This window comes from Rhinolophus sinicus, chromosome 3 (genome assembly GCF_057876585.1).
Source record: "Rhinolophus sinicus isolate RSI-liver-muscle chromosome 3, RSI-T2T, whole genome shotgun sequence".
In the NCBI taxonomy this organism is placed as follows: Eukaryota; Metazoa; Chordata; class Mammalia; order Chiroptera; family Rhinolophidae; genus Rhinolophus; species Rhinolophus sinicus.
The window spans coordinates 179,846,972-179,872,170 of NC_142503.1; the positions used below are offsets into that span (position 1 = coordinate 179,846,972).

General features: G+C 45.4%; 1 protein-coding gene across 4 annotated transcripts in view; it reads right to left on the reverse strand.

The window, feature by feature from the left end:
- Positions 1-239: 239 nt before the first annotated feature.
- Positions 240-25,199, reverse strand: part of ANGEL1 (angel homolog 1) — a 62,477-nt gene continuing 37,517 nt past the window's right edge. For 2 of the 4 annotated variants that reach the window (XM_019733478.3, XM_074327169.2), the window contains exons 2-11: positions 20,789-20,903; positions 16,444-17,019; positions 15,291-15,517; positions 14,783-14,852; positions 13,762-14,195; positions 11,417-11,543; positions 10,999-11,109; positions 3,665-3,734; positions 2,984-3,147; positions 240-2,251 (exon numbers count right to left, since the gene is read on the reverse strand). In XM_019733478.3, the coding sequence (XP_019589037.3) occupies positions 2,091-2,251; positions 2,984-3,147; positions 3,665-3,734; positions 10,999-11,109; positions 11,417-11,543; positions 13,762-14,195; positions 14,783-14,852; positions 15,291-15,517; positions 16,444-17,019; positions 20,789-20,891 (2,043 nt within the window). In that variant the 5' untranslated portion in view covers positions 20,892-20,903 and the 3' untranslated portion in view covers positions 240-2,090. Of the gene's footprint in view, positions 2,252-2,983; positions 3,148-3,664; positions 3,735-10,998; positions 11,110-11,416; positions 11,544-13,761; positions 14,196-14,782; positions 14,853-15,290; positions 15,518-16,443; positions 17,020-19,802; positions 19,990-20,788; positions 20,904-25,199 lie in introns of those variants that run through there. The other 2 variants (XM_019733481.3, XM_019733480.3) reach the window with 2 other exon arrangements.

The following is a 25,199-nucleotide window of genomic DNA, read 5'->3' on the forward strand; positions in this document are numbered from 1 at the left end:
GGCGAGCTGCTCTGCCACCAAGTCCGGGCAGGAGGCTTCGCTCAAGCCATTTCCCCCCCGGGCCTCAGCGCAGTGGGAATCTGCCTCGGTGACCAGACGGAGATCCCAACACCTTTTTCAAGCCCAGATTTAGGACTTGAGACCCCACCCCAGGATCAGTCTCTTCCTCTCCGCCCACCTCATTCTCCAAACCTTCTCTCCCCTGCGCCCTCCAGGGTCCTTATAAAATGACCAACAGCAGAGGGGGAAGGTAAACCTTTATTTAGAAAAGAGAGTTTAAATGACCATTTAAAACCCCCATTTCATTTCTAAAACAGAAACCAACAAGAAAACAAACAAAACAAGATCACCTAGCAAGCTACCTGCCTGCCCCCTGCCACCTTCAGCCATTCTTAAACGGCATTTCCTTTCAGAAGAGAATAGCGATGGGCCTAATCCTGGAAACCAACAGGGCACTGTCTTCAGACCATGTCAGGAGGTGCCCAGGGAGAGACAGAGTGAACGGTGGGCTGTAGACAGGCAGGCCCAGGGCTCACACAGACACATGTCCAGTGCCCAGGAAACAATGGTTAAAAACACACACGAATAGATAAATTCCCCAGAACCTAGGTATAGAAAGCTTATAACCTCAAATGCAGCAGCAGAATTCAAGCTGGATCTTTGGCTTTCAAAGCCCAAAAGGGAAAGAACATCCATCTCTGGCTAAATGTCCCTAAGTCCAGCCTCTCACAGACTCCTTCAGTCCTTTCTGGACACCAAGTGAGGCACCAGCAAGTCCAATCTGCAGAGGAGCTGGCCCAGAACACCCCAGCAACAAAATATTAAGGCATGAGGGTGACACGTGTGGGCACGGGAGTCCCCTGGGTGGGCCAGGTACCCCTGTGCTAGGAGACGGAGAGCAGAGGCAATGAGCAGAAATCCTCAGGCACTGTCACCTTGAGTCCTTGAATCAGTTTTGTCCAAGGTGACCTTTCTACTGAGAAGGTTTGGCCTGAGCTAAACAGCAGCTTTTCTAAGGAGAGAATGGGCGAACATGGAGGCAGCAGCCAAAGTCCAAAGTGGGAGGAGAGGACCGGAACACTGCTTCCGAGGTGTGCAGAGGAAGGAGAACCAGTCCAAGGCGGAGAGTCCTAGCTCAGCCCACCTGCTCTTCCCCTACTGGGATTTCCACCCTCGCCCGAGTTCTGCAGACTGCAGAGTCCACTGAGACAAGAGTTTCCTGAAGGTTCTTTCTCCTCATCCTTAAAGAGTTTTTAACCTCAAAACACTATCCCAGCCCACTGACCCCCCACATAGGGGTCCAAACCTTTGCCTGGGGAAAGGGACTAGCCCTAGAGAAAGTATGCCAGGCCTGCGGGGTGCTGTGGGCAGGGAGTGCCTCCCCGAGTCTGTTGCTCCAGGATGTGGGGCCCAGTGGTTCCCAGAGCCCAAATGAGTGTGCCCTGGCTGGCGTGATGAACGCCTAATGAAACATGGAGGCTGAAAGGAGAGAAGGCTCCATGGTCCTGTGCTACCTGGCATCACACAACTACCAGGTCATGCTCTCTACCTGCCCTCGGCCAACAGCCCCAGTGTGGAGAGCGGGCTGATCAGAGGCAGGCATGGCCACACAGAGCAGTCCCACCTTGAGACGACGCACACACACTACACACAGTTCGTATGTGTGTACTTGGCACGAAGGCTGGGCCCAGAGGTGATGAAGGCAGGGAGAGGTCAGATTAGAAGGTACCACCAAGAAACGGCCTAAAACCAAATAACCAATGAGATCAATAGCTCCCGCAACCCTGGTAATTAAAAATCAAGGGGGAGTGCTGGATACATGGAGGGAAGGCGGAACCCCCCTTCTGCCTCTCCCAGGGCCACTGAGTATGTGGCACCAGATTAGGAAGAGGTTGGGTGGGGCAGGAATCACGGGCGGAGAACATGGACAGGCCTGGAGAAAACCTAACCCAGGGAAAACGGGAATAAGGAGGGGGAAGGGAGAGGACGGAGTTTCTTGGCTCTAAGTTTCCAGAAGCATGGGATAGTTCCACAGTCTCTGATTCAGTGAGCTCTTCTGGAAGAGAAGCTCTCTTCCCCTGGGAGCCCTGTCATGGGGCGGTGACTTCCATCCCGAAGCTGGCCAGCAGGCAGAGGTGGTCTGAAGAGCAGAAGGGGTTGGGTAAGCCATTGGCAGCCCAGAGAATCTCTTCAGAGAGGAGGGAGAGACGGCCCAGGAGCTTGAGAGTTCCATCTTGATACAACCTGCGATCTGGGCACAAAGTGGAAGCCAGTGGGTAAAGCAGCCACAGCCCGGCTGCACAGGGCAAGCGGGGCTTGTGGAAGCTGTGCCTTATGGAGGCCGACCCCTGGCTGGCCACCCTCCCTCACCTCCTCCTGCTGCCTCTAGCTGAGACCTCATTGTCTCAGCTACTCCACGATATATCAATACATGAAGCAGGGTGGGTTCTGAGGACTGCCCAGGCCCAGCACTACAGATCTTCTCATTTTCCAAGAGAAACAGGAAATCCAGATTTTCCATATAAAATCTGATTTGTAAGCATAGGTGATCAATTTAAACATTTTAAATGACGTGCTTTAAACAAAATAGATGTGGGGCTGGTGGACTGTTACACCGTGACTACCAGTGTGGGGTGAGGCCACAGGAAATAGAGTTTCTAACCTAACCAAGGTCTTCACTAACCAGCTGCCATTGAACAAATCCAATAACCTCCGAGTGCTCTATTTTTACCTCTGAAACAGGGATGGAGAGTGCTGTTCTGCCCACTTCTCTAATGCTACAAGGATAAGAAGAGAAAGTGGACACGTGGCCTAAGGGAAATATGACGAAAATGATCCGTGCCAGGTAGGAATGAAATCTGCCCCTTTGCTGGTCAAGCCCCAGCTGCCCAAGCCATGCCACCAAATGTCTGACCTACCATCAGCTGTTCCAAGGACTCGTGGGGTGGCTTCTAGGAACCCAGGATCCACCCACCAGACTTACCAGTTCTGTTCCCATTCTCGTAGGACTCAGCTGAGAAGAAGATGTAATCCACCGTCGTTCCAAGACCCAAGGGCATTGTAGTGACCTCTGGGCGGCCAAGCTGGGGCAGGAAATGTGTATATACCGAGGTCAGGTGGAGGCAGTGCCGGATGGTGCCTGTGGTCCTACAGGGATGGAGGGGAAGATGTCAGTCAATAAATATTACAGAATGTTTTTCAACGTCACTTTTTCTATGGGTTTTATAAAGCATTTTTAATGAATGATCTCAAAGAACTCAGTCTCAGCAAAAATTCCTTGCCATGCTAATAAGAGGCTGACAGTCTTAGCTAAAGTCAGCCTAGAAACGTTTACACTCAGTCGCCCCCACTCACCTCGTGACACCTGGGCAAGTGTACCTAACATACCCCTGTCCATGAGTCGGCAAGCTCCTCTGTGAGGCCGTACTCCCTTGAGGAAAAGTACATGGTGAGAAGTAAGTTTTTCATCTGCAAGGACCTGGGTGGGCCACCTCTGGCCTCTGCACACCTGTCTGTCCCTCCAGAAGCTTAGCAGGTATTAGGGGAAGAGAGAGCTCAGCAAAAAGAGCTCCCCCAAATTAGCCTCAGGAAAGCCAATGGGAATCTCTCTCATACACTTAGAGAAGCTGGAATGCAAGCTGAAGGGAACAGGAAGGAAGGTTACCTGGGACAGACAGGCTCAGGCTCAGATGTGTCTTCCTCAAGGACTGACTCGGCCCAGCCAGCAGGTCGCTCTGTAGAAGATGGGAGAGAAAGAGGTTTTATCTTTCCCAGACAGTGAAGTGGGCTCAGAACCTTGCATCTTGAAATCTCCCTCAGGTCTTTGACTGGGTTGCTCCAGAAGGAAAAAGGAAAAAAAAAGAAAAGGTGAGGGGAGGAAGAAAAGAATGGACCAAAGTCAAGAATCTTAAGAAGGCAGGTAGACAGAGGCCTCGAACATAGACATTGCCTTCCTTGGCTCAGCACATTTTTTGGAAATTAAATTTTTAATAGGTAATATAGTCACGTGGTGCAAAAATCAAAATGTAGAGAAAAATATGAGTAAAAAGTCTCCCTTCCACTCCAGGTCCCTTACCACGAATTCCCTTCTCCAGAGGCAACAAATGTTAACCAAATTTCTGGTGTATTCCTCTAGAGATTTTCTATCAGACACCATCCACTGTGTGTGTGTGTGTGTGTGTGTGTGTGTGTGTGTGTGTGTGCGCGCGCGCGCACGCGCGCCTATGTATGTGTGCACATACACCTGTACGCATACACATGTATGTATACATACTTATGTACATGCACCCATGTATATACATATATGCACAAAGAAAAAAGACACGCATTACCAATATCAGGAAAGAAAGAGGGGATATTATTATAGATCCCACTGATTTAATGGGTGTGATGAACTGAACGTTTGTGTCTCTCCAAAACATGTTGAAATCCTAACCCCAAATGTGATGGTATTAGGAGGTGAGGCCTTGGGGAGGTAATTAGGTGATGAGGGTGGAACCCTCATGAATGGGATTAATGCCCTATGCAAGGGATGCCAGAGACCTAACATCGTACTTAATGGTAAAAACAACAACAAACAGGTCTTACACTTCTCTATTTCAAACTTATACAAAGCTAAAATAATCAAGACAAATAGATGAATGGAATATAACTGAGTCCAGAAACCTATACGTCCATGGTCAACTGATTTTGCATAAAGGGAGGAGTGAATGGAAAATGACTGCTAACGGATATGGGTTTCCTTTTGGGGGTCATGATCTTGGTGATGGTTGCACAACCCTGAATATACTAAAAGCCACTGACTTGTACACTTTAAATGGGTGAATTTTATGGTATGTGAATTTAATCTCAATAAAGTTCTTTTTTAAAAAAAAAAAAAGGTAAGGGAATGTTATAGATAACTTCATGCCAATAAATTTGATAATTTAGATGAAATGAAATATTCCTTTATATGCCTTACATTTTCCATTAAATTAATTCGTTTTTTTTCTTTTTGTTGCTATTATAGAGTTGTTTTCATTATATTTTAACAAATATGTCATTATTTCTCTATAGGAATACTATGGATGTCTGTGTATTAATAGCTTCTTTCCAGAATTATCATAATGCTTATAATAGTCCTTAGTTGATTCTCTAGGATCACCAGTTTTATAAGAGTATTAGCAACAAGTAATACTTTACCCCCTCCTTTCAATTTTCACTTCTATTTTCTTACTTATATTTCTATTTTCTACTTCTAATTATGTTGGCTGTTACCTCTGAACTCAGTTGAATACAGACAGTGATCAGGTCATCTTTGCCTTGTACCTGACTTTGCTACTAGAGTGTCTTCTTCAAGTAAGATGCTGATTTGGGGAACAGAGATAAAACTTTTCTTTTCCGGCCCCAGGCAGCTCTCCCACTCCCAGCAGCCTCGGCGCCTACCTCCCACCAGTGGATCACTGCCACCACCACTCGCTCTAAGATAAATGTATATGAATGTCATAAGGGATTATCTATTATTTCCTTAATTTATGAGGGCTCTTGTAAAAGAATCTAGACTAGATGTTGAATTTTAACAAATGTCTCTTTGACAGCTATAGGATGCTTTTCATATATTTAAATAGATTTCATACATATATTAGCATGATAAATTATATTAATAGATTTTGCAATACAGCGCTATCTTTATATTTCTGATCAACTCCATTTGGTCATGGTATATTGCTCTTTGAATGTGCTGCTAGATTCTGTTTCCTGATTTTCTAGTTAAAAATGTTTTTGCATCAATATTCATAGGGGAGAATATTAGAGTCTGTAGTTTTCTTTTTCTGTGTAATTGTTGTCAGGTGTTGGTGTCAAAATACTTGCTTCATAAAAATAACTTGGTCCCTTTCTTCCTCTGCGCTCTGTAACAATTTAAATAGTAGTGGACAGAGCAGTAGTCAGACCTGAAGCTGAAGCTGAAATATACTGCATGTCAACTGTAATTTTTAAAAAGTAAAATTATATACACTCACACACACACGGTCACGAGATGTTCAGTACAGCACAGGGAATAGAGTCAGTAGAACTGTAACAGCTATATATGATATCAGAGAGGTAGGAGATTGGCGGAGGGAGGGTTATCATTTTGTGAGGGGTATAAATGTCTAACTATTACATTGTTTTGTACACCTGAAACTAATAAAAAAAATAGTAGTAGAATTACAGGTTCTTTAAAAGGTTTGATGACCTTCTCCTATCAATCTGAGTGTGATATTTTTGTGGGACTGCATCTCTGAGAACTTTTAAAAATTTTTCCCCAGGTGGTAGGTAGTCTATTTAGATTATCTCTCTCCCCTGCAATCATTTTTAGTAAATTACATTTGCTAAAATTAATGTATACAACTAAGTTTTCAATTTTTTTTACACTTAGTTGAGCAAAGAACCCCCTTATAATCCTATGAATTCTTGTATAGCTGGATACTTTTGCTTACTCCTCCCAAGCCCCCGTAAGTAGGTTAGCTAATGGACTTATCTAATTGACAGCTGTTGTTTTTTTTCCCACCCAAACCACCAATGCTTAAGAGTTTATCAGTTCTATTATTTTTCTGTTTTCTAAATTATTTTCATTTTTATCTTCTTTCCTTCAGCTTTCTTTCAGTTCATTTGTTCTTTTTCTAACTTACTGAGTTGGATGCCTAATTTACTCACTTTCATCTTTTCTTATTTATATAGTTCTATGATTCTAAATATTCTATATAATTCTATGATTTTTTTCACTGAACATTGTTTTAGCTATAATCCCACAAATATATGGTATTTTCATTATTGTTATTTTCTAGATATTCTGCAGTTTATTTAAATATCATCTTTGACCCAAAAGTTGTTCGAAATTTTTTAAATGTCCAGATGATAGTATTTTCTTGTTGTTCTTAATTTCTGTTTTTACTGCATGTATGATCAGAGAAAGTTGACTATACTACTTCTGTGGTTTGAAAAATATTGAAGTTTTTAGGTGGTCTAATATATGATCAATTCTTAAGAATTTCCTATGGATACTCAAAAAGATGTCTGTGCTCTGCTTTCATTGTTCAGAGTTTGATACTATATCAATCAGATTTGCCATACAACATGCTACTTATGTCTCCTATTCTTAGTTCTCTTTTATCTACTTGATCTATTGGGAGTGAGAAAGAGGAATTAAAACCTTCTACCCTTGAGCAGGACTGACACAAAAGTGTTTTTCTTAATGAGCCACTGATGTAGTCAATTATCAAAATTCACATTATAATAAATGCTGTTCTAAGAATTTTGATTAACCTTTAAATAAATGTTACTTTGGGGTGGGGGGGGAACAAAAACGTTCTACCTTTAGTTATTTCTATTACTCTTTAAAATACTACAGTTTCACTCTGTGACTGTTGATGTGATGTTATTTGGAGCATAAATATTCATAGCACTAGTATCTTCAATTTGAGTCACCTCCTTTACCATTATGACATGCCAGAAAGATCACAGTGACCAGCAGGACATTGAAAATGGTTTCCCTCAACCCCAGGCTCTGCCCACACAGCACCGTGTACAGACAGCATTGCTCTGGCCGTGGCACAGGACTCAAGGCCTCAGCATGGCCCACGAGACCACAAGAGCTCATGGGCCACAGCTGCCTCTACCTGAGCTGCAGCACCTTCCTGGCCCATTCAGCACCCAAGCCAGCAAGCAGCAGCCAAGCGAGGAAGTTGTTCTGCAAGTACTGCAAAGGGATAACAAGCGCTGTCATGCACCGGCCAGAGGAGAAGCTGGATGCAGAACTCTCCTGGTTAGAAAACTGATCAGACAGCCTTTGCTCTGTGGCCCTCTGGTCAGTTTGTAAGTAGTGCTTTACAAAAATCATCTCTTAGCGATTGTTTTTTTTTTCCTGTAACGCACTTAACTGGGCACACGGTTTGTTGGTCGGTGTTAAAAGACCTGAAGCTCCAGAGTTCAATATAAACATGTAAGTGCTCATGTGAAAGAAAACATAATAACCCATCTCAGTGACTTTATGAACCATACTGGAAAGAAATCATTAATAACTGAAAAAAATGTGTAATGTGGGGGACTTAAAATTTAGATACTCTTCTGATGAATTATTGCCTCACAGAAGGAGTTGGGGAGAGCGCAAATCACAAAGTTTTTTATTATGCAACTTGGGGGTGATGTAGAATGCTCCGGTGCAATGCAGTGTCAATGTCAGCTCGTGGAAAAGTTAGGCCATCACTGCCAAGCACTGCAGCTCCTTTTGCAACTTGGATGTTACCCATTAAAGTCAGCGGCAGTCAAGCTGGCAGGTTTTGATGTGCACAGCTATGCTGGATGACTCTGGTGATGCACTGGAAATATTATTTGCTAGGACATCTAAACACATCCTCTAGAAAAAAGATTATATACTATGATCTCCTTATACTGTGCTGGAGTCTTTCTACTCATGGTCTAAAAATGGTGGTGGCTTTTTACATTTGGGGACTTTAGAAGAGATCCATCAGGAGCCTGTCTGCCCTCGGTGGGGGTACTGAACAAATGCAAGGGCATGTTCACAGTCTCTGGTGGACGGGTGAGTTTATCTAAATTTAACCTCAATTTTGAAAATACCGCTGTTATTTTGCATTGTTAGTGAACTGGGTATTTTCCCCCTATATAATAATTCTACTTACAAAGTGATTATCAGTATATATTGTAAAGGTTCTTGGTTTAATTTTATTATCAAATTGAAATGTTTATGTTTCAAGTACAGCACTGATTTTTTTTTTTTAAATAACCTATTTTTAACAAGAAATTAATTACCTGTGTGGGCTCCTACTACTGTTTAAGATTTTATAATCTTCAAACACTGAGCCACTGCTTGCCTGCCTGAGCCCAACTGACACAAGCACTTATCCCAGTTCTTGTCACAATGCAGTCGCTCAGTGTATGGCAGCCTTCATCATTTATCATTGCTATTGCCAGTTATAATAATATTTTACCTTTGCAATTAAAAAAAACAGAGCCACTGAAATGTTCGCAGCTCTGTGCAAAATGCCACTCAAATTAAATTCCTACAAGAAAAAACAATTCATTGCTTACCACCCCTCCTTCTACTATATTTTTTCCAGTCATTGCTTGGTTGTCTTAAGTTAGTCTTCTAGCATCTCTTCAAGAAAGGCTTTTGGTTGAGTATAAAATTCTTGAGCCATACCTTCTTTCCTTGAAGCCTTGCTCATCTGTCTTCTAGAGTTGAATGTTAATGTTAAGAAGTCTGAAGTCAACCTGATTCTTTTCACCCTTAAAAGTAGCCCAATCTTTTCGGTTTAACTGCCCAAATGATTCGCTTACCTTTTACTTCTAGTAACTTCACTAGGATATCTCAGTGCTGATTCTCCTATGGCATTTTTTACTGAGACATGGTATATCCTCTCGATCTGAAGAGTCAGATCTTTTTGTCTTTGGAAAATCTTCCCTGAATCATACCTTTAAATATGTCCTTTGTGCCACTATATTGGTTTTCTTCTTGGGGAACTCCAATTATGCGTATGTTGAATTGCCTTATTTTCCACCACTGTCATTTGCTCTCTAGTGCTTTCTATCCTTTTACTTTCTTTTTATTTTGCTTTCCCCACCCTGCCCTCTGTCTTTTATCTTGTTTTCAGCAGTTATCTATTCTCTCTTGTGCTGCATCCAATTCTGTCTTCATTTTATGTGATTTTTTATTTTATTCCACTTCTTTCCTCAGCTTTGCAGCTTACATTTCATATTCTGATGTCTTGCCATGTGTCTGATCTTATTTTAAAAAGGAAATTATATTATTCTTGTGCTCTTATTTTATAAAGGCAATTGCTTTATTTTTTTATTTATGGGAAAATAAGCATAATTCTCATATGCTCCAAGGCAAGACATTTTACCTTTGAAGTATTCTTTATTTGCCTTTTATTTTTCCTGTTCCTTCCACCTTTTTTTCTTGTAGTCTTCTAGTATGGTTCCTTGCAGTATTTTATGCTGGTTCCTTTTGGGCAGCCCAGCTGTGAATGAGCTGAGGTTTCTCTACCAGCTATTTGTACAAAGTTTATATAGGGAAAGACTGAGTATGCATTCCAAGTGACAGGAATTTTCCTTATGACACAGGGCTGTACATGAGTCCCTTTCATCTTCACTTCTCCCCAGCCAAGAGAGATATGCAGCTCTGTATCCCATCTTCCCTCACCACTTAAACAGACTGCTTCATGCAAGTATGGCTTGATTCCTTGAGCAGTCTTTCCTCCATTGCCTCTTAGGACCAAAACGGGCTCAGACAAGCTCCTGTCACAGCCTGTGTATGCTTTTCTTGCTGATGAAACAATGATTTTGGTTTTGTGCCTCAAGGTACACTCCTCACCTTGGAGAAATGCACTCTGTGGTTCTTTTTAAGATCCTTACAGCCCCACAGATAAGTCTCTCCATACTTCCTCCTGCACCCCTGCATGATCTCCAGTGCTTCTTGCAGCTATTCCGCTTGTGTTGGGGTTCATGGTTCCAGATATCTTCAGATCTCCAGTTTTCTCAAAGATGGAGTTTACATTTCTTTTTTCCATTCTCCTTGTTGCTTTGGCATTTCAGAGACAAGAAGGGTAGAATGTCAAGTATACTTTGCTACGTTCAATCTGGAAGTTCTCAGTATGAATAACTTTTTATTACAACCAGGACTACTTTGATTTTCAAAGCCCTAGCATGCGGCTCTGCTTTCCTATATATGCTGTATACATGCCAGTTACTAGCAATTTAAGCCTAACAAGGTTAAGTGGCTACTGGAGGTCTCAGAGCTGATAAGAACCCAGGTCTTGATTCCTGGTGCATGTTCTTGCCACACTGCACATTCATGCATGCAGAAGGCCACTGAACTCCACCGACCTTCCTTCTAAGCACTTATTATCAGAAGCTGATCTTTAAGAATTATACCTAAGAAAGACTAAGAATCGCATAATTGACAGATATGAGGGGGTAAAGAAGAAAGAAGACCAAGCAAACCAGTTTAGTTCTCATTACCTGGCTTAATGTCTGTCACTCCTTCCATAAGAACCAGTCCTACTGGTCGCTGACAGGCGATGTGGCAGAAGCGGAAACGGAGCAGGAAGTCTCGGCTATACTCATGTCTCTCTGTAAACCAAGAAAAGCCATACAGTGAAAGACAGGAAGAGGAGCCACATGCTGAGACCTCCTCAATATCAAGAAGCTTCCGGTGTAGGGACACAGAGGAAGTCTGGCTCGGAAGACAAAGAGGCTTTTACAACAGCTATGACTTAAAGTTGTCCGTTTCACTAGGTGACCATGAAGGGGTCAGTGAGAAAAACAAAGGAACTTGCTAAGAGAATTGAAAAGGTTGCATTATGCGTCACTGAGATGCCAGCTTTCTCCCAAAAAGAGCATGGAGGCATAGCCAACCAAGAATGTGGCACATGCTCACCTGATGTCTTGGGGTGACAGGAGGTGACATATTGACAGCAATCAGTGATGCCCAGGGAGCTGGGCCACAGCGGGGCCTGCAGCTTCCTCTGGTAAAGCTGATGGGAGAAGTCTTCCTGTCCAGATACCTACAAAGAACGGGTGGGAATGAGGAAAGCGAGATGGGAAAAGGGAACAGCTCATGTTTTGGGACACGCGGACAAAAGGCACACACACATAATCATACACGACATACATAATATAAGCAAAATAACGTAAGTCTCAGGGGAAGGTTAGAAATAAGGAGATAATTAAAACTTATTATTATTATTTTTTTTACTACAAACACTGAAATGCCCATGAGACAGGAATGAGGGGTAGGAGAGTGAGGTATGTGAATCAAAGAACAGAACTGTATGAACACGTGGTCCCGAGTTTCACCTCAGAAAAACCTTCACGATTCTCCACAGGGAACGTCAACTTTCAGGGGCTCTAACATGCAATGGGAAAAGGTTTATCCTAATCTTCTGGATTAAGGTCTAGCTTCTAAAACCTATTACTGGGAAACCAGGGATCAAACCAAACGGGAAATACACCACAGCACTTTACCATACGTACGTCACCATCCTCCGTCAATGAGCAGCGTAGGAAAGGACAGAGCATAGTAGGGGAAATACTCAGCAACATCAGTCATCTGTACACCTCCAATGTGTAGCACAATTCCCTTTATTTCATTTACTGACAATAAATATTTCAGTGCCAACTATGTGCAAGACACTAGCTAAGTGCTGGGGAGGCAGCAGTGAGAGACACACTCTCTTCGCCCTTAAAGGATGTAGGTGTTCAATACGCCATCCAAAGTATTGGGACTTATGGGCCGTTTACTAGCTGTGTGACTGTGAGCGAGTTAGTTAACTCTCTTGGGTTCAACATCCTCTGCAATCAAGTGGGATGATACCACATATACTTAAGAATCTTGATAATAATAACCACCACCAAATTACTGACTGCTTCCTTTGAAGCAGGAACTGGAAAACACTTCATGTGAAGTATTTTATTTACTCCACCAAACAAAACAAGAAATCCTCTGAAATAGGTTCAGTTATATCCCCAGTGTAAAGATGAGGCAATGGGGCTTGAGGAAGGTAAGTAACCTGCCCAAGGTGGCACAGCAGGGATGTGACCCCAGGACTGTCTGGCTTCAGAATGAACGCTCTTACTCATCACGCCTAATGGTACCTGTCACGAGGTGGGCACTTAGTAAATGACTTTGCCTATTCCCTGAGCTCCTTAGTTAAAGCAACTTTCAGGCAGGATAATGCCTTTCTCTGCACACATGGCAAGCAGGACATTGCTGGCATTTGAGTAACCTCATTAAAATAAAAGCCCAAAGTGCGCTACAATAATTCAGTCATTTTGCATCCTTCCTCCACTGTGCCTTGCCAAAAGTGAAGCCATAGCTCGATCAGTAAGGGCAAACAGAGGAACAGGGAGATTAAGTGACTTATAAAAAATTATCACAAGCTGAACACCCATCAGCACGGCCAAATAAAGTATGATAAGCTATGAGATATATATGCTATGAATATTCAGCAGTTAAAGGGAATGAGATCCATGTATACGTCACCAAGTGGAAAAAAAAAGCGACACAAGGAAATGTACGGTAATCTACCATGTTTATAAACACACACACACGATAGACTATATGTCAGCTGTTAGAAGCAATCACAGCAGACTAGTAATGGAGGGCAAGAGCTCTGAGACCAAAGCACCTGGTTACAAATCCTGGCTGCACCACTAACAACCTGCAAGTAAGCCAATTATCGAACTTCTCTGTGCCTTCATTTCCCCATTTATAAAATGGAAGCAATTAAAGAAACTGTGAAAATTAATGTGTTAACACATGTAAAGTGCTTAAAATAGCGCCTGGCACACAGTGAGTGCTTAATAAATGTAAATTATGATTAAATTATCACAGGAACAGAGATTATCACTGTAAATGCATACAAAACGATCCGCAAGAATATTACCAAACTTCAAAGTTATTCCTTGACTCTCAGGGGAGAGGCAGGGAATGTAGGTAATAAAAGGCACTTTGGCCTTACTTTAGGGTGTTGCAATTCTTGCAAGGATGTTACTTATGTATTACTTATAAACTGAAAATAAATTAATGATAAAAACGGAAAGGATTCCAATATGCCAAAGGCACTCAAGCGCTCCTAACTTCCAGACTTTGGGGACAAGAAAGCAGGAGGGAGCCAGAGCAGGTGTAACCGAGGTCCCTGCCAGAGGAGCAGCACTGAATGCCAACAGCTGAGTCTCTCCCTAGGCCACACTCCCACCCCGCAGGGGCCTCCCCCATTTCACCTTCCAGGCCGGCATCCCATGGTATTGGAGCTCTCCGTCCCTGATGAAGTTGTAGAGAGGTGAATCAGGGACAGAATTCAGGTCCCCACACAAGATGATGGGGCAGTGGCTGCCATCTGACAACCTGGCCACCTTGTCCACTTCAGCCAAGAGAATGGCCATCTGGGCCAGCTTGACATCGCCCCGGCGTGGGTTGTACAGGACGTGCGTATTTGCCACACATAAGGGGGCCACTGCGACTTGCCCCAGGCCTTCTGGGACTAGTGGCTGCAGCAGCAACACTAGGGCCACGTTATCCCGGTTGAGGAGCTCCAAGCCAGGCCGGAAGTACTCCACGGGGCTGGCACAGAGCAGATGGAATCTCGTGGGCTTGTAGCAGACAGCACAGCCATCTGTCTTACACCCGGTCCTCCTCTTGTAGAAACAGGTAAAGCCTGCAAATAACACCCCGCCCAGAAGAAGGATCAGAGTCCTTGAAGCCTGCATGCCTCCAATCAGTGGCAGTAACCCAGCGTGTGTGCGTAAGGCATTGCGCTTGCCAGTCAATAAGGGGAGGACCTGCCCTTGCCAATTCTTTGGTTCTGCAGAGGTTCCCTTATAGCTTTAACCAGATGACCGAGAGGCTCTACGGGGAAGGACAAAGGGTATGAAGCAATATAAGTTGATAGGAAAAGCATGGAATCTGAAGTCAGACAAGTTGGTGTCCGAGCTCCACGACCTACCAGCTCTGTAGCTTCGTGACCTTGAGCAAGTCACAGAAAATTTGAGAACTTGTTTCCTCATTGTAAAATAGGCATAATAATTAATACTCAGCCTCACAGGGTTGGTCACTTCAAGGATCAGGGCCCAATTAGGGCACAATTGCTTTAAAATTGCAGAACGCTGCTTTCGTTCTCACCCGCACAAAGAAGGAGCTAGCTCACAGGTGAGACGGGGGACTTACTAAGACAAAAGAAAAAGACAGTGCCTTCAGGAGAGAGCAGACAGGGCAGTAGGAAGAAAGAGCAGAGAGCTGCATTACCCATCATGCGCAGGGAGGGCTCCAGCTGCTCCCAGTAGTGATCTTCCTGGACTTCCTGGAGACACAGGATCTGGGCAATGGACAAGGAAAGCCATCAGTCCAGAGTAGCCAGAGTGCTGAGTGACTCCCACTCGAGGAGCAGGCACGGAGGCCAGGTGGGAAGCTGCTATGGGCACTCCCCACAGGGCTGACTCTTCTCAGACAGCCACACCCAGTAAGGACAGGCCCCGAGTTAAGCTGAGGAGACCAGACGCATGCTCTGGATTTTCCCAGTGCTTGAATCCCGCAAGTCTCCCTCCCTGCATAAAGGTGCTGGAAAGCGCACCTAGGGAGAGTCTTCTCACTGTCTGCCAGAACTCATTTACTCCAGGCAGGCAAGCTGCAGTCCTAGGCATGACTCCAGTCCTACGAATGGCTATGGGAATGAACTCATTTCCTAAGAGCGTTGGGAAACAGCCGAGGTCCAGAGCAAATGCAAGGTGGCACTCCGCCTAACCCCTTCACTCACGTCAGGGTCCCAGTGCTGGAATTCCTGCATGAGATTTGCAAAGCGATAGTTCCAATTAAGGATATCCGGGTGGCAATGCACATAGAGCTCGGAGCTCTGCTGCATCAGGTCCTGGGCCAGAATGTTGTAGGACATCAGAGTGAACTGGAACTGAGGGCCATCCCCTGCCTCCAGGCCCTGAGCATCTAGCTGAGTGGAGAAGTCCTCCCATTCTCGCCACAAGATTTCTGCAAAGGGGTGAGAAGAGGTGCACAGCCACATGTTACCCACAGGGCCCACCATCTCCACTCTTGACTCGGTGTGACTGTGTCTGAAGTTCCTTTTTTCATAGTCCATGTCACCCATCCCTCGCTGTGGTGATTTGAACAGTGCTCTAAGGACATTCTCAGACTAGACAGGAAGCTCCACAAAGCCAGAGGCTACCTTGGCCTGTTCACCACTGTATCCCCAGTACCCAGCACAGTACCTAGCACCTAGTTCATGCTCAATAAATACAGGCTGATCATTTCTCACTTGTGACAAACCCTTGGGTCTCTGGGGAATTATTCAGATGAATATGCTTAATAGTTACCTGAGGTTAAAGACATTTCTAGAGTAATCTCAGCCTTGGGTATTTCCTAACTCTACACCTGGAAAAGTCTGTAGGGTAGAAACCACAATGTGTCCTCTATCTCCCGTAAAGCATGGAGCTGCATAGTGGATTCCAAACCTACTTGAGCCACAGAACTCATTCTTCAAATTTTAATGGAAGCCCAATATGTAGCACAAATAAAACAAGCTATTCTGGTTGAGGCAGAGAGTGGACGCCCTCCACTCTCCACCCCCACCCACCCCCCAGAAAGCCCTTCGGTCACCTCTAGAGAAACAACAGCACTGAGAATCAGAACTAGGGTCCACTTTCTGTTCTGCCTCTAACCTAGTGATGTGATTTAGGCATGTCCCGCTACCTCTGCACCAGGGTTATTTCATCTGAAAGACCACGGGGCTGGAAGAGAGGGTCTCTAAGGCCCCTCTGTATGTGACACGGCAAGATTCTCAGAAAAACACAATGCAGTGGCCGAGCTCCCCATCAAATATCTTCTTTAGCAATCGCTCTGCCCACACACACCACAACCTACCACTCTGGCTCGCTCAGTCCGTTGTCAAGACTCACCATGATAGGGAATTTCCATTGGGGGAGGCTGCAACTGCTCCAGGCCCTCAAAGGACCAGATGGGAGCCTCTTCCTGGGGCACAGGCTCAGGTGCTATGCTCCAGGCCACCACTGCAGGGTCCTCTTCCCACTGCTCTGCAGCCAGGGCACCCAGTGGGAGGACAGCACAGTTTGCATACTGGAGACCGGTCTGCATGGGGACAGCTGCCCACATTGGGCCCTCGACCTCTGGCAGTGGCTCCTCTCCTAGCACCTCAAGGAAAGGCTCCTCCAGGCTCTCTGCTGCCCGCAGGTCACTCAGCTGCCTGCTGGACCACTTATCCTCTGAAGCAGCATCCTGTTCTCTGGGATTATCCATCAGGAGTGCCAGGCTGCTCTGGGCTAGTCCCTTGTCTACGAGGGGACCCTCGCTCACAGTTGAGAGCACCTGGCTCGATGTTTCTTCTTGCCACTGCTGCAGCAGGCCCTCACGCTCCTCCTGGTCTGGGCCCCGAGGAGACATGGCAAAGTCACTCTCTACCTGAGGGGACGAGCTCTTTGCCAGGAGGGCACTTTTTCGACATGTGAAGAAAGCATCTAAGAAGAGAGCCAAAATACCATGTTATAAGATGACAGCATCACCCTAGCCACGCTCCTCTCCCAATTAGAGGTGCATCCCATTCAAGCAAGAATCATGTGCACCTTGCTCGTCATTGTGTCATCACCAAGCCCAGCCCTTTTGGTGCCTGGAACACCATCATCATCCGAGGGCAGTGTTCACTGCGTGCCAGGCACTGTCCTAAGTGCTTCACAAGTATTAACTAATTGATATGGTTCACGAGCTGATAAATGTTCAGTGCAGGAATGAAAGAATGGCTATCCCACATAATCTAGGACAGAGATGGTCATATATAACACACCTTTTTATCTAGAGGTTAAGACTCCTCTTAGATCTCTGGTTCTAAGAGCCACATTACATTAGAACCACAACTTGATCGAGAATCAGAGCTGTGTGTTATGGCCTAGCACTGACATTAACAACACTATATGACCTTGGACAATGCCCCTAGTGAGATGGACTCACTCTTGACTATAAAATGGGGACAAGGGAAATCTGAACTTGGTAATCTCCAAGAGCTTTTCTAGTTCTGTAAATCTTCTAATCTATGAATGCATTCCAAAAGAAAAAGTCCTAAAGTGGACTAAAAAGATGTCTCAAAATCTATACAATTTGCTTCTTAACAAAGGTCTTTGGTCCTCTTCTCAAAGCTATTTATTCTACTCATAGACGTTCACAAACTTCATTATTAGCTTTCCCATTCCATAGCACAACAGAGGCTATAAATCAGAAGGGGCCAACAACTGACAGCAAGAGACAGCTGTCATCTCTCTGCTACAGCAGCCACAAATGACAGGCAACAGCCAAGAAAGCAGGTGGGAAAAACTCTAAAATTAGAGCCCCCAAATTCCAAGCACAGTATTTTGGTGCAAACACCCCCTACACACTAAATCGCTTAAGTTATGACACAGGACAAGTGACATGCACGATGCTGACCCTCAGTCACCAGCGATTCATTGTATCAGCTCTATTTTTTTAAAAAAGGCAAGAACAGTATCAGAATGGTTCAAATGTTGAAAGACACTATCTTATTTATGGCCTGTGTGGATTTACCTCTCTCTAAACAAGCAGTTTTCAATCAGGAGTGATTTTGCTCTTAGGGGACATTTGGCATTGCCTGGAGACACTGGTTGTCACACTGCGGGGATGCTACTGGCATCTAGTGGTTAGAGGATAATGAAACTGCTGAACATCCTACAGTGCAAAGGACAGCCCCACAGCACATTATCTAGGCGCAAATGTAATAGTGCTGAGACTGGGAAACCCTGCTTTAAACCCAGCACTCCCTGGCTTTAGTCTCAGGAACTTGCTGATTTCCTGCTCCGTAAGACATCCTCTATGTATACCAGGTGGCAGAGTTTCTTTGGTTTACATGTGTGCTGTTACTAGTCTTCAAATTTAGGTTTTTATTGGTGGTAGTGGTTTGTTTTCAGCAGCAGAATCGCAGAATCCTTTTATTTAAAGGAAGGAAAGGAAGGAAAGAAGGAGGGAGGGAGGGAGGGAGGGAGGGAGGGAGGAAGAGAGAGAGAGACTGTAAAAACCAAGTACTCAAAGTTAATTTAAGTGGAATTACTTTAATGGGGGGGGGGGGGGAGAGATGGTCCCTCTTCTGAGATCGCTAAAACAACAGTCTAGAAACCTCTGGACTAGTATATGTCACTAAGGTGCCATTATGGACATTGGGAGAGCTCCAGAAATGATAGCAACATGGTTAAAGGAATGTGCTTCAGCTCTCTGAAAACAACTACTTTTGTGGAGTTTCTCATTCCTCAGAGTAAGTACACACAGGCCATTCCTAAATTGAGGGCTCTCTATATTCTGAGTAGTGTGCTTAGCACTAGAGACACGGTGAGCAAGACAGAAATAAACATTGTGCCAGACAGAAATAAACATTTTATACGAAACCTATATATATAAATGTAATATAAATTACACACCCAGCAAGGAAAAGCACAGAATGCACAGTTGGAGCCCTCATTTATAAAAACTTCTTGGCCCTGTCCTGCTCCCTAAATTGTCAGAGAAGAGTCTGGGAGTTCTGTGGGGCCTCTGGGAGGAAGTGATGGTCACCTAAGAGCTTCGGGAATTTAAAGACCAGGAATGAAAAAGCGCAGCCAGATCACGAAAAAGTGAAAGAACAACTCTCTCTTCTCTCTCTCAAGTACCAGCTGGGCCTCCACGCCACTTCATCTCTAAACGCTAAGTGCACGGGAGACTGCTTCAAAGCTGAGGTTTAAACGCGGCTCTGGATTCTGAGCATCCGTTTTTCAACCCAAGACTCCGCCGACAGAGGGGAACCGAGAGGCAGCTGTGAATGGTGTGGAGTCAACCCAGGGAAAGACAAGGGACGCACAGGTCTTTAGCCCACGGTGCCCCAAGGCCGACTGGCCCCTACCAGAGAACTGGGACATTCGCCTCGGCCCCGAGTTCCCAACCCTCTCCGACACCCCCAGGGCAGTGACTCAGCAGACCCCAGAAACTTTCAGCATCCCCGGAACCGGGGAGGGGCGGCTTCTGCCTCTTCCCCAGCCCCCCTCCGCTTAACCGTGGCCCAAGGACACCAGGCGGCAGGTGTGAGCAGGGGGCCACCCACGAGGGCCGAGGGCCAGGCCCGGGACCCATGGAGACCAGGACTGGCACCGTGGCCGAGGGCCACCTCCCCACACTTCAGCACTGCTGGGGAGGGCGGATCGCACGCCGCCTCAGGCCCCGTGGGCCGGCCCGGGCCTGGCTCCCGCCTCTCAGCACGCGGGGCCAGTACCTGAGAGGGCACGGAAGAGGCGCGCGGCCGGCAGCAGCAGGTAACACAAGCACGAGGCGATCATGGCCGGAACCCGCGCCTGCACCCACCGCCCCTCCTCACCGCGGCCAGCTGGGTCTCCCGCAGCTCGGCCCGCCCCGACCTCGCCCCGCCCCGGGGCCGTCTCACGTACAAGTACCGCAGCGCTTCAAAAACAACTTTATTGGGAGCGTAGGGATACACGGACGCCCGCACGGGCGGCGGGGGCGGGGACGGGGGGGGGGTGTTCCCATGGCAACGGACGCGGCCTGATCGCCGGAAGTCGTCCAAGCGCCAAATTAAGTGCCTTCTTGAAGGCTCCACAGTATTATTCAAAAGCCACTTCTGCCACCTAAGGGTCCACCAGATAACCTCTCCGCCCCTCAGTTTCCTCATTTGTAAAATGAAGAGCTGGACTTTCTCTAAGGCCTCGCCCAACGCTGAGTTCTATAATCTCACTCTTCCCAGCTCATAAAGAGGAGAGAGGAACTTCTTCCCCATGTTTCTTTTTTTCCTGACTCTACTACTGTCTTCCCCAGCTTAGATTCTAAGTCACAAAATGAGTCCACACCTTTGTCTTTCTCATCCTGTTCCAAAAGGGCCCTCTTTTACAACCTACTCTGTAAAAAAGAAGGTGGGGTGGGGACGGGTCTAATCAGTAAGGGAGTCGAGAAAGGGGGAAAAGAAACTTCCAAAATGGCAGGGACCAAGTCTGTGTCTTTGATTGGTTGGTTTTCATGAAGGTGTCTCTCTAGTGCCTACGACAGTCTCAGGCACATAGTAGGAACCAAATAAATCTTTGTTTACGGATTGAACAAAGCATATGTCTCTAAATTAAGGCCAGGACTTCTATTAATGCTACGCTACCCAAAGACCTCTTTGAGTCTCCCCCATCTCTCACCCGCAATCTTCTGCCCCCACTACCCTCTGAAGAAGGGAGGACTGTATAAGGCCACCAGTTTCAGTACCCTGTGTCTGAGCTGTGCAATTTTCAATTTGTGCCTGGAGCCTCGGTTGTTCAGGGAAGCCTTCTGGGGAGTCACCAGATCCAGGACCAGCTGGGTACATCATAACACTGAAAGGCTAAAAGGAAGAAGAAGGAGAGTTAGTACGGTGATCTTCCCGTTTTCCCTTAGCTCTAGAAAAGTGTCTGCCTTCAGGTAATAGCACTCATGCCTTGGCCTGAGATGAAGCAGAGACTCCCAGGGGCAATCTGAAGGTTGGGAAACCTCTTGGAAACTCATGTATAAATGTTACCTAAGGAGCCCCCAAAGCAGGCCCACTCCTTTGATGTGGCTTAAATAAACCTTCCTTGTACCTTCCTGCCATTTTGTCTCAATAGTTACCGAGAAGTCCAAGTTCCAAATCAGACCCTAAATCAAAGTACTTAGCTAGAGGCTATTTTTATCATTTTATGAAATTCGGGTTCCTTATCCAGTTGGAAAATGTCTTAAAAATATAAATTCCTAGGCCCTACTTCCAGGGTTTTAGCAGGTCTGGGGTGGGGCCCTTAAACACTGACCAAGTTATTCTCGTGTACATTTGGGAACCTCTGCTGAAGGACCTAACCTCAACTGGGCTATTCAATTCATGTGTGGGCAAAACATGTCAGGCCAACTGATGCCATGTTCTGTCAGAGGCTTTTCCTGAGGCCAAGTAAGCAAGGCCGCCTTCTTTTTGTTTCCGAATCCATAATCAGCTCTGTTGAAAAGTGTGGGGTAATGTGAGCATCACAAGCTTTGGAGTTAGACCCCCTGAGTTCAGATCTTAGTTCTGCAACTTCCTACCCATGGAATTTCTCCAGTTACCTAATGTCTTGGAGCCTTAGTTTCCTCACTGTGCTCGACCCACGGTAAGCTCTCAAATACTATTATATTTTTAAAATTTAGGCCCAAAACAGCTCTGGCTACTGCTAATGTAAGGTCATCTTCCACAATCCCTGGCAGAAATAAGGGCCTTCCAAACTGTAATATCACATTGCTAAGCGAACCATAACTGCAGATTCTAAGAAGACGTGGCCTGGAGAAGTGCCTCAGGCTTCCCGGGTCAAAGGAACATTACAAGTATAATCTGTACTAACTGCAGCCTCATTATGTCAAAAATATTCCAAGAGAATGGAGGAGCCCCTCAATCCACCCCAACTGATAACAGTGGAGGCAATGATAGACCTCTGTGTCCACTGAATGGTTTCAAGAGTGCAACCTGTCTAATTGGCAAGTTTTGCAATACCGTTAGTGGTTTAAAATGTTCTTTTAGAGGCAAATTGTCTATATATAGGAAACGTAAGCCCTTGAGGATTTAAATTTTACTTATGCCAACAGATACGTATGGAAGTTCAGCACAGAGGCTGTCTTTATTAATTCATTGGTTATTATACCAGGTGGCATAATGCTTCCTTCCAGATTGCAGAGACTACTGACCAAGGCCCAGAGCAGTGCTGCCAAGGAGAAATATAATGGGAACCACACATGTAATTTAAAATTTTCTAGTAGCCTCACATAAAAAGTAAAAAAAAAAAAAAAAAAAAGCAGGTGATATTAATTTTAATATGTTTTATTTAACTCCATATATCCAAAATTTTAGCATTTTAACACATCATCAATATTTAAAAAGGAAATATTTTATGTTTTTTTTAAGAATGTTTTGTACTAACTCTTTGAAATCCAGCATGTGTTTTATGTGGACAGCACGTCTCAGTTCAGACTAGCCACGTTTCTCGTTCTCAGTAGCTATAACGGGCTAGTGGCTACATATTGAAATGTACAGGTTGAGAGGGCGCAAACAGCCTCTCAGATAGGATAGGTTGAAAAAATTGTCCATGTTTAACTCTTATAACCTGAGACCCGTACGTTCCTAGTAACTTGTCTTCTCTGAGTCTAGTGTTTCCTCTGGGATCTCAGGATGTATGGCTAGATATCCCCAGAATGTGCCAGATTGGTCTGAGTTGATGCATTCGTTCACTCACTTATTCACTAATTCATGCATTCATGAACTCCTTAGTGATTTATCAAGCACTCATCAGTGTCTTCCCCAGCCTCACCCCTGTCTTTTCTCGACCTCAGGCTCACGCCTCCTCTCTCATTGAAGACCCTAGCCCTGAACTCACAATATTTCCTACCTCAGGTTTTCCCATCACCAATGTGGATGAGCCATCCCACATCCTAAAAGGTCATCGTCACCTCCTCCTCATTGATCTCATTCCCACTGTGCTTCAGACACCCTTGATGTGTCACTACTGGGTACTGCACCACCTTCGAAATGAGAAATTCACACACACACTCTGATGGATCACCCTGTGGTTTTCTGCCTTTCCTACTTGCACTTCTGCACTGTCTGTTCTTTAACGTTATCAAATCCCTGGGTTCTGTATTCTGCCCTCAAGCTTCCCCCTCCGTCATCATTTCTGTCTCTCTCCAACACGGAATCCCTATGACCCGTATATTAAATCACTCTCTTCCCAATATCAACTCTCATGCCCACTGGTCTTTGATTATACCTGCCTAGGTTCAGTCAAACCACTCGTTTTTCTTGGCTCTTACATCCGGGCTGCTGAGCACTGGTGCGTAAAATTAACAATCACACGAATTGGAGTGATTAGTGTGCTGGTCTCCAACCTCACTTCAGGCCTCAACCCTCCCCAGCAATCCTGTGTTCTTAATTAGCTTTCTCTCCCATTTCCACAATGACCATTCTTCTCAAACTTGCTGTCTTATTGCCTTCCTTCCTGCTCTCTGGAGATCATCTCCCTATCAACTTTAGGGAAAAAAAATAGAACCAAGTGAAAAATTCTCTACTCCCTGTTGCCACACCAACACACTGACCAGCATGCATAACCACCTTTACCTCTTTCCTTCCCAACACCATGGCTGACCACTGTGCTGGGTTTGGAGTTCCCATCCTTCTGCCTCCTCAGAGATTGTGCCCCTTAGGATCACCCCTCTTCTTTTCTTCCCTGACTCCTTCCATCAACATTTAAACATGCTCAAATTGGGCGGCCGGATGGCTCAGTTGGTTAGAGCGCGAGCTCTAAACAACAGGGTTGCTGGTGCAATTCCCACATGGGCCAGTGAGCTGCGCCCCCTGTAACTAGATTGAAGACAACAAGCTGCCACTGAGCTTCCAGAGGGATGGCGGGATGGCTCAGTTAGTTAGAGCGCGAGCTCTCAACAAGGTTGCCGGTTCAATTCCCACATGGGATGGTGGGCTGCACCCCCTGCAACTAAAGATTGAAAACGGCAACTGGACTTGGAGCTGAGCTGTGCCCTCCACAACTGGATTGAAGGACAACAACTTGGAGCTGATGGGCCCTGGAGAAACACACTGTCTCCCAATATTCCCCAATAAAATTTAAAAAGAAATAAAAATAAAAATAATAAACATGTCCAAATTGCTCCTATATTATGAAACCCTCCCTCAGCCCATGCCCCTCCCCCCAGCCATCCCTCCATCTCCTCACCTCTCCTTCACAGCCAGGCTTCTTGAAAGAGTTGTCTGTTCCTGCTGTCTATAGTTCCTCCTCTCTCTCATTCATCTTCATTCCACTGAAATATAGCTACCACTTTCATGACTCCACTGAAACTCCCTCACACAAGTTTCCAGTGCCTTCCCTGTTGCTAAATTCAATGGACTCTCTCCAGGCTTTATTATTTCTTGAATAGTCTGTAATTTTGCATGCCCCCCCTTCTTGTAAGATTCTCTTACCTGAGTTTCTGTGACATTCTTGTTTTCCGTCTAACTCTGTGGGCACTTTGTCCCAGTATCTTTCATTTCTGTTCCTCTGAACATCCCCCTTTTAATGACGGTGTTCCAAAGATTTCATCCTTGTTCTCTCTCCTCTCATTTTAAAGTCCTTCCCTGAGAAATGCTTACCACTCCAATGGCTTCAAGTACCATCCATATTCTGACAACTCACACATCTACATTTTAACTGCTTTCCTGGGCCACTGACACAGAAATCCTTTTGCCTGTGAACCTCTCCAGTGGATATCCCAGGGGTACCCCAAAGATTCAACATACACAAAGTTGCGCTCATCACCTTCCCCAACCATCCTCCAAAAACCACTGCCTGGCTCATCTTCCTCTTCTTTATGAACGGCACAATCATCTATCAAGTTATACTGGCCTGCTGCGTTTTCTTCTCCCCTTTACTTTCAGATCTGATTTATGCCCAAGTCTACGTGATTTGTCCTTCTTTATATTTGTTTAGCCAGTCCACTCTATCCCTGCAGCCACTCCTAACTGGTGTCGATCCTCTTCCTAGCTTCAGTCCACTCTCCAGCCTGCAGCCGGAGCGATCTTTCTACTATGCAAGTCACGCCAGGCCACACGCCAGGCTGCTTCAAACCTCCCTGCAAAGCCCCACTATTCTCAACTACAGGC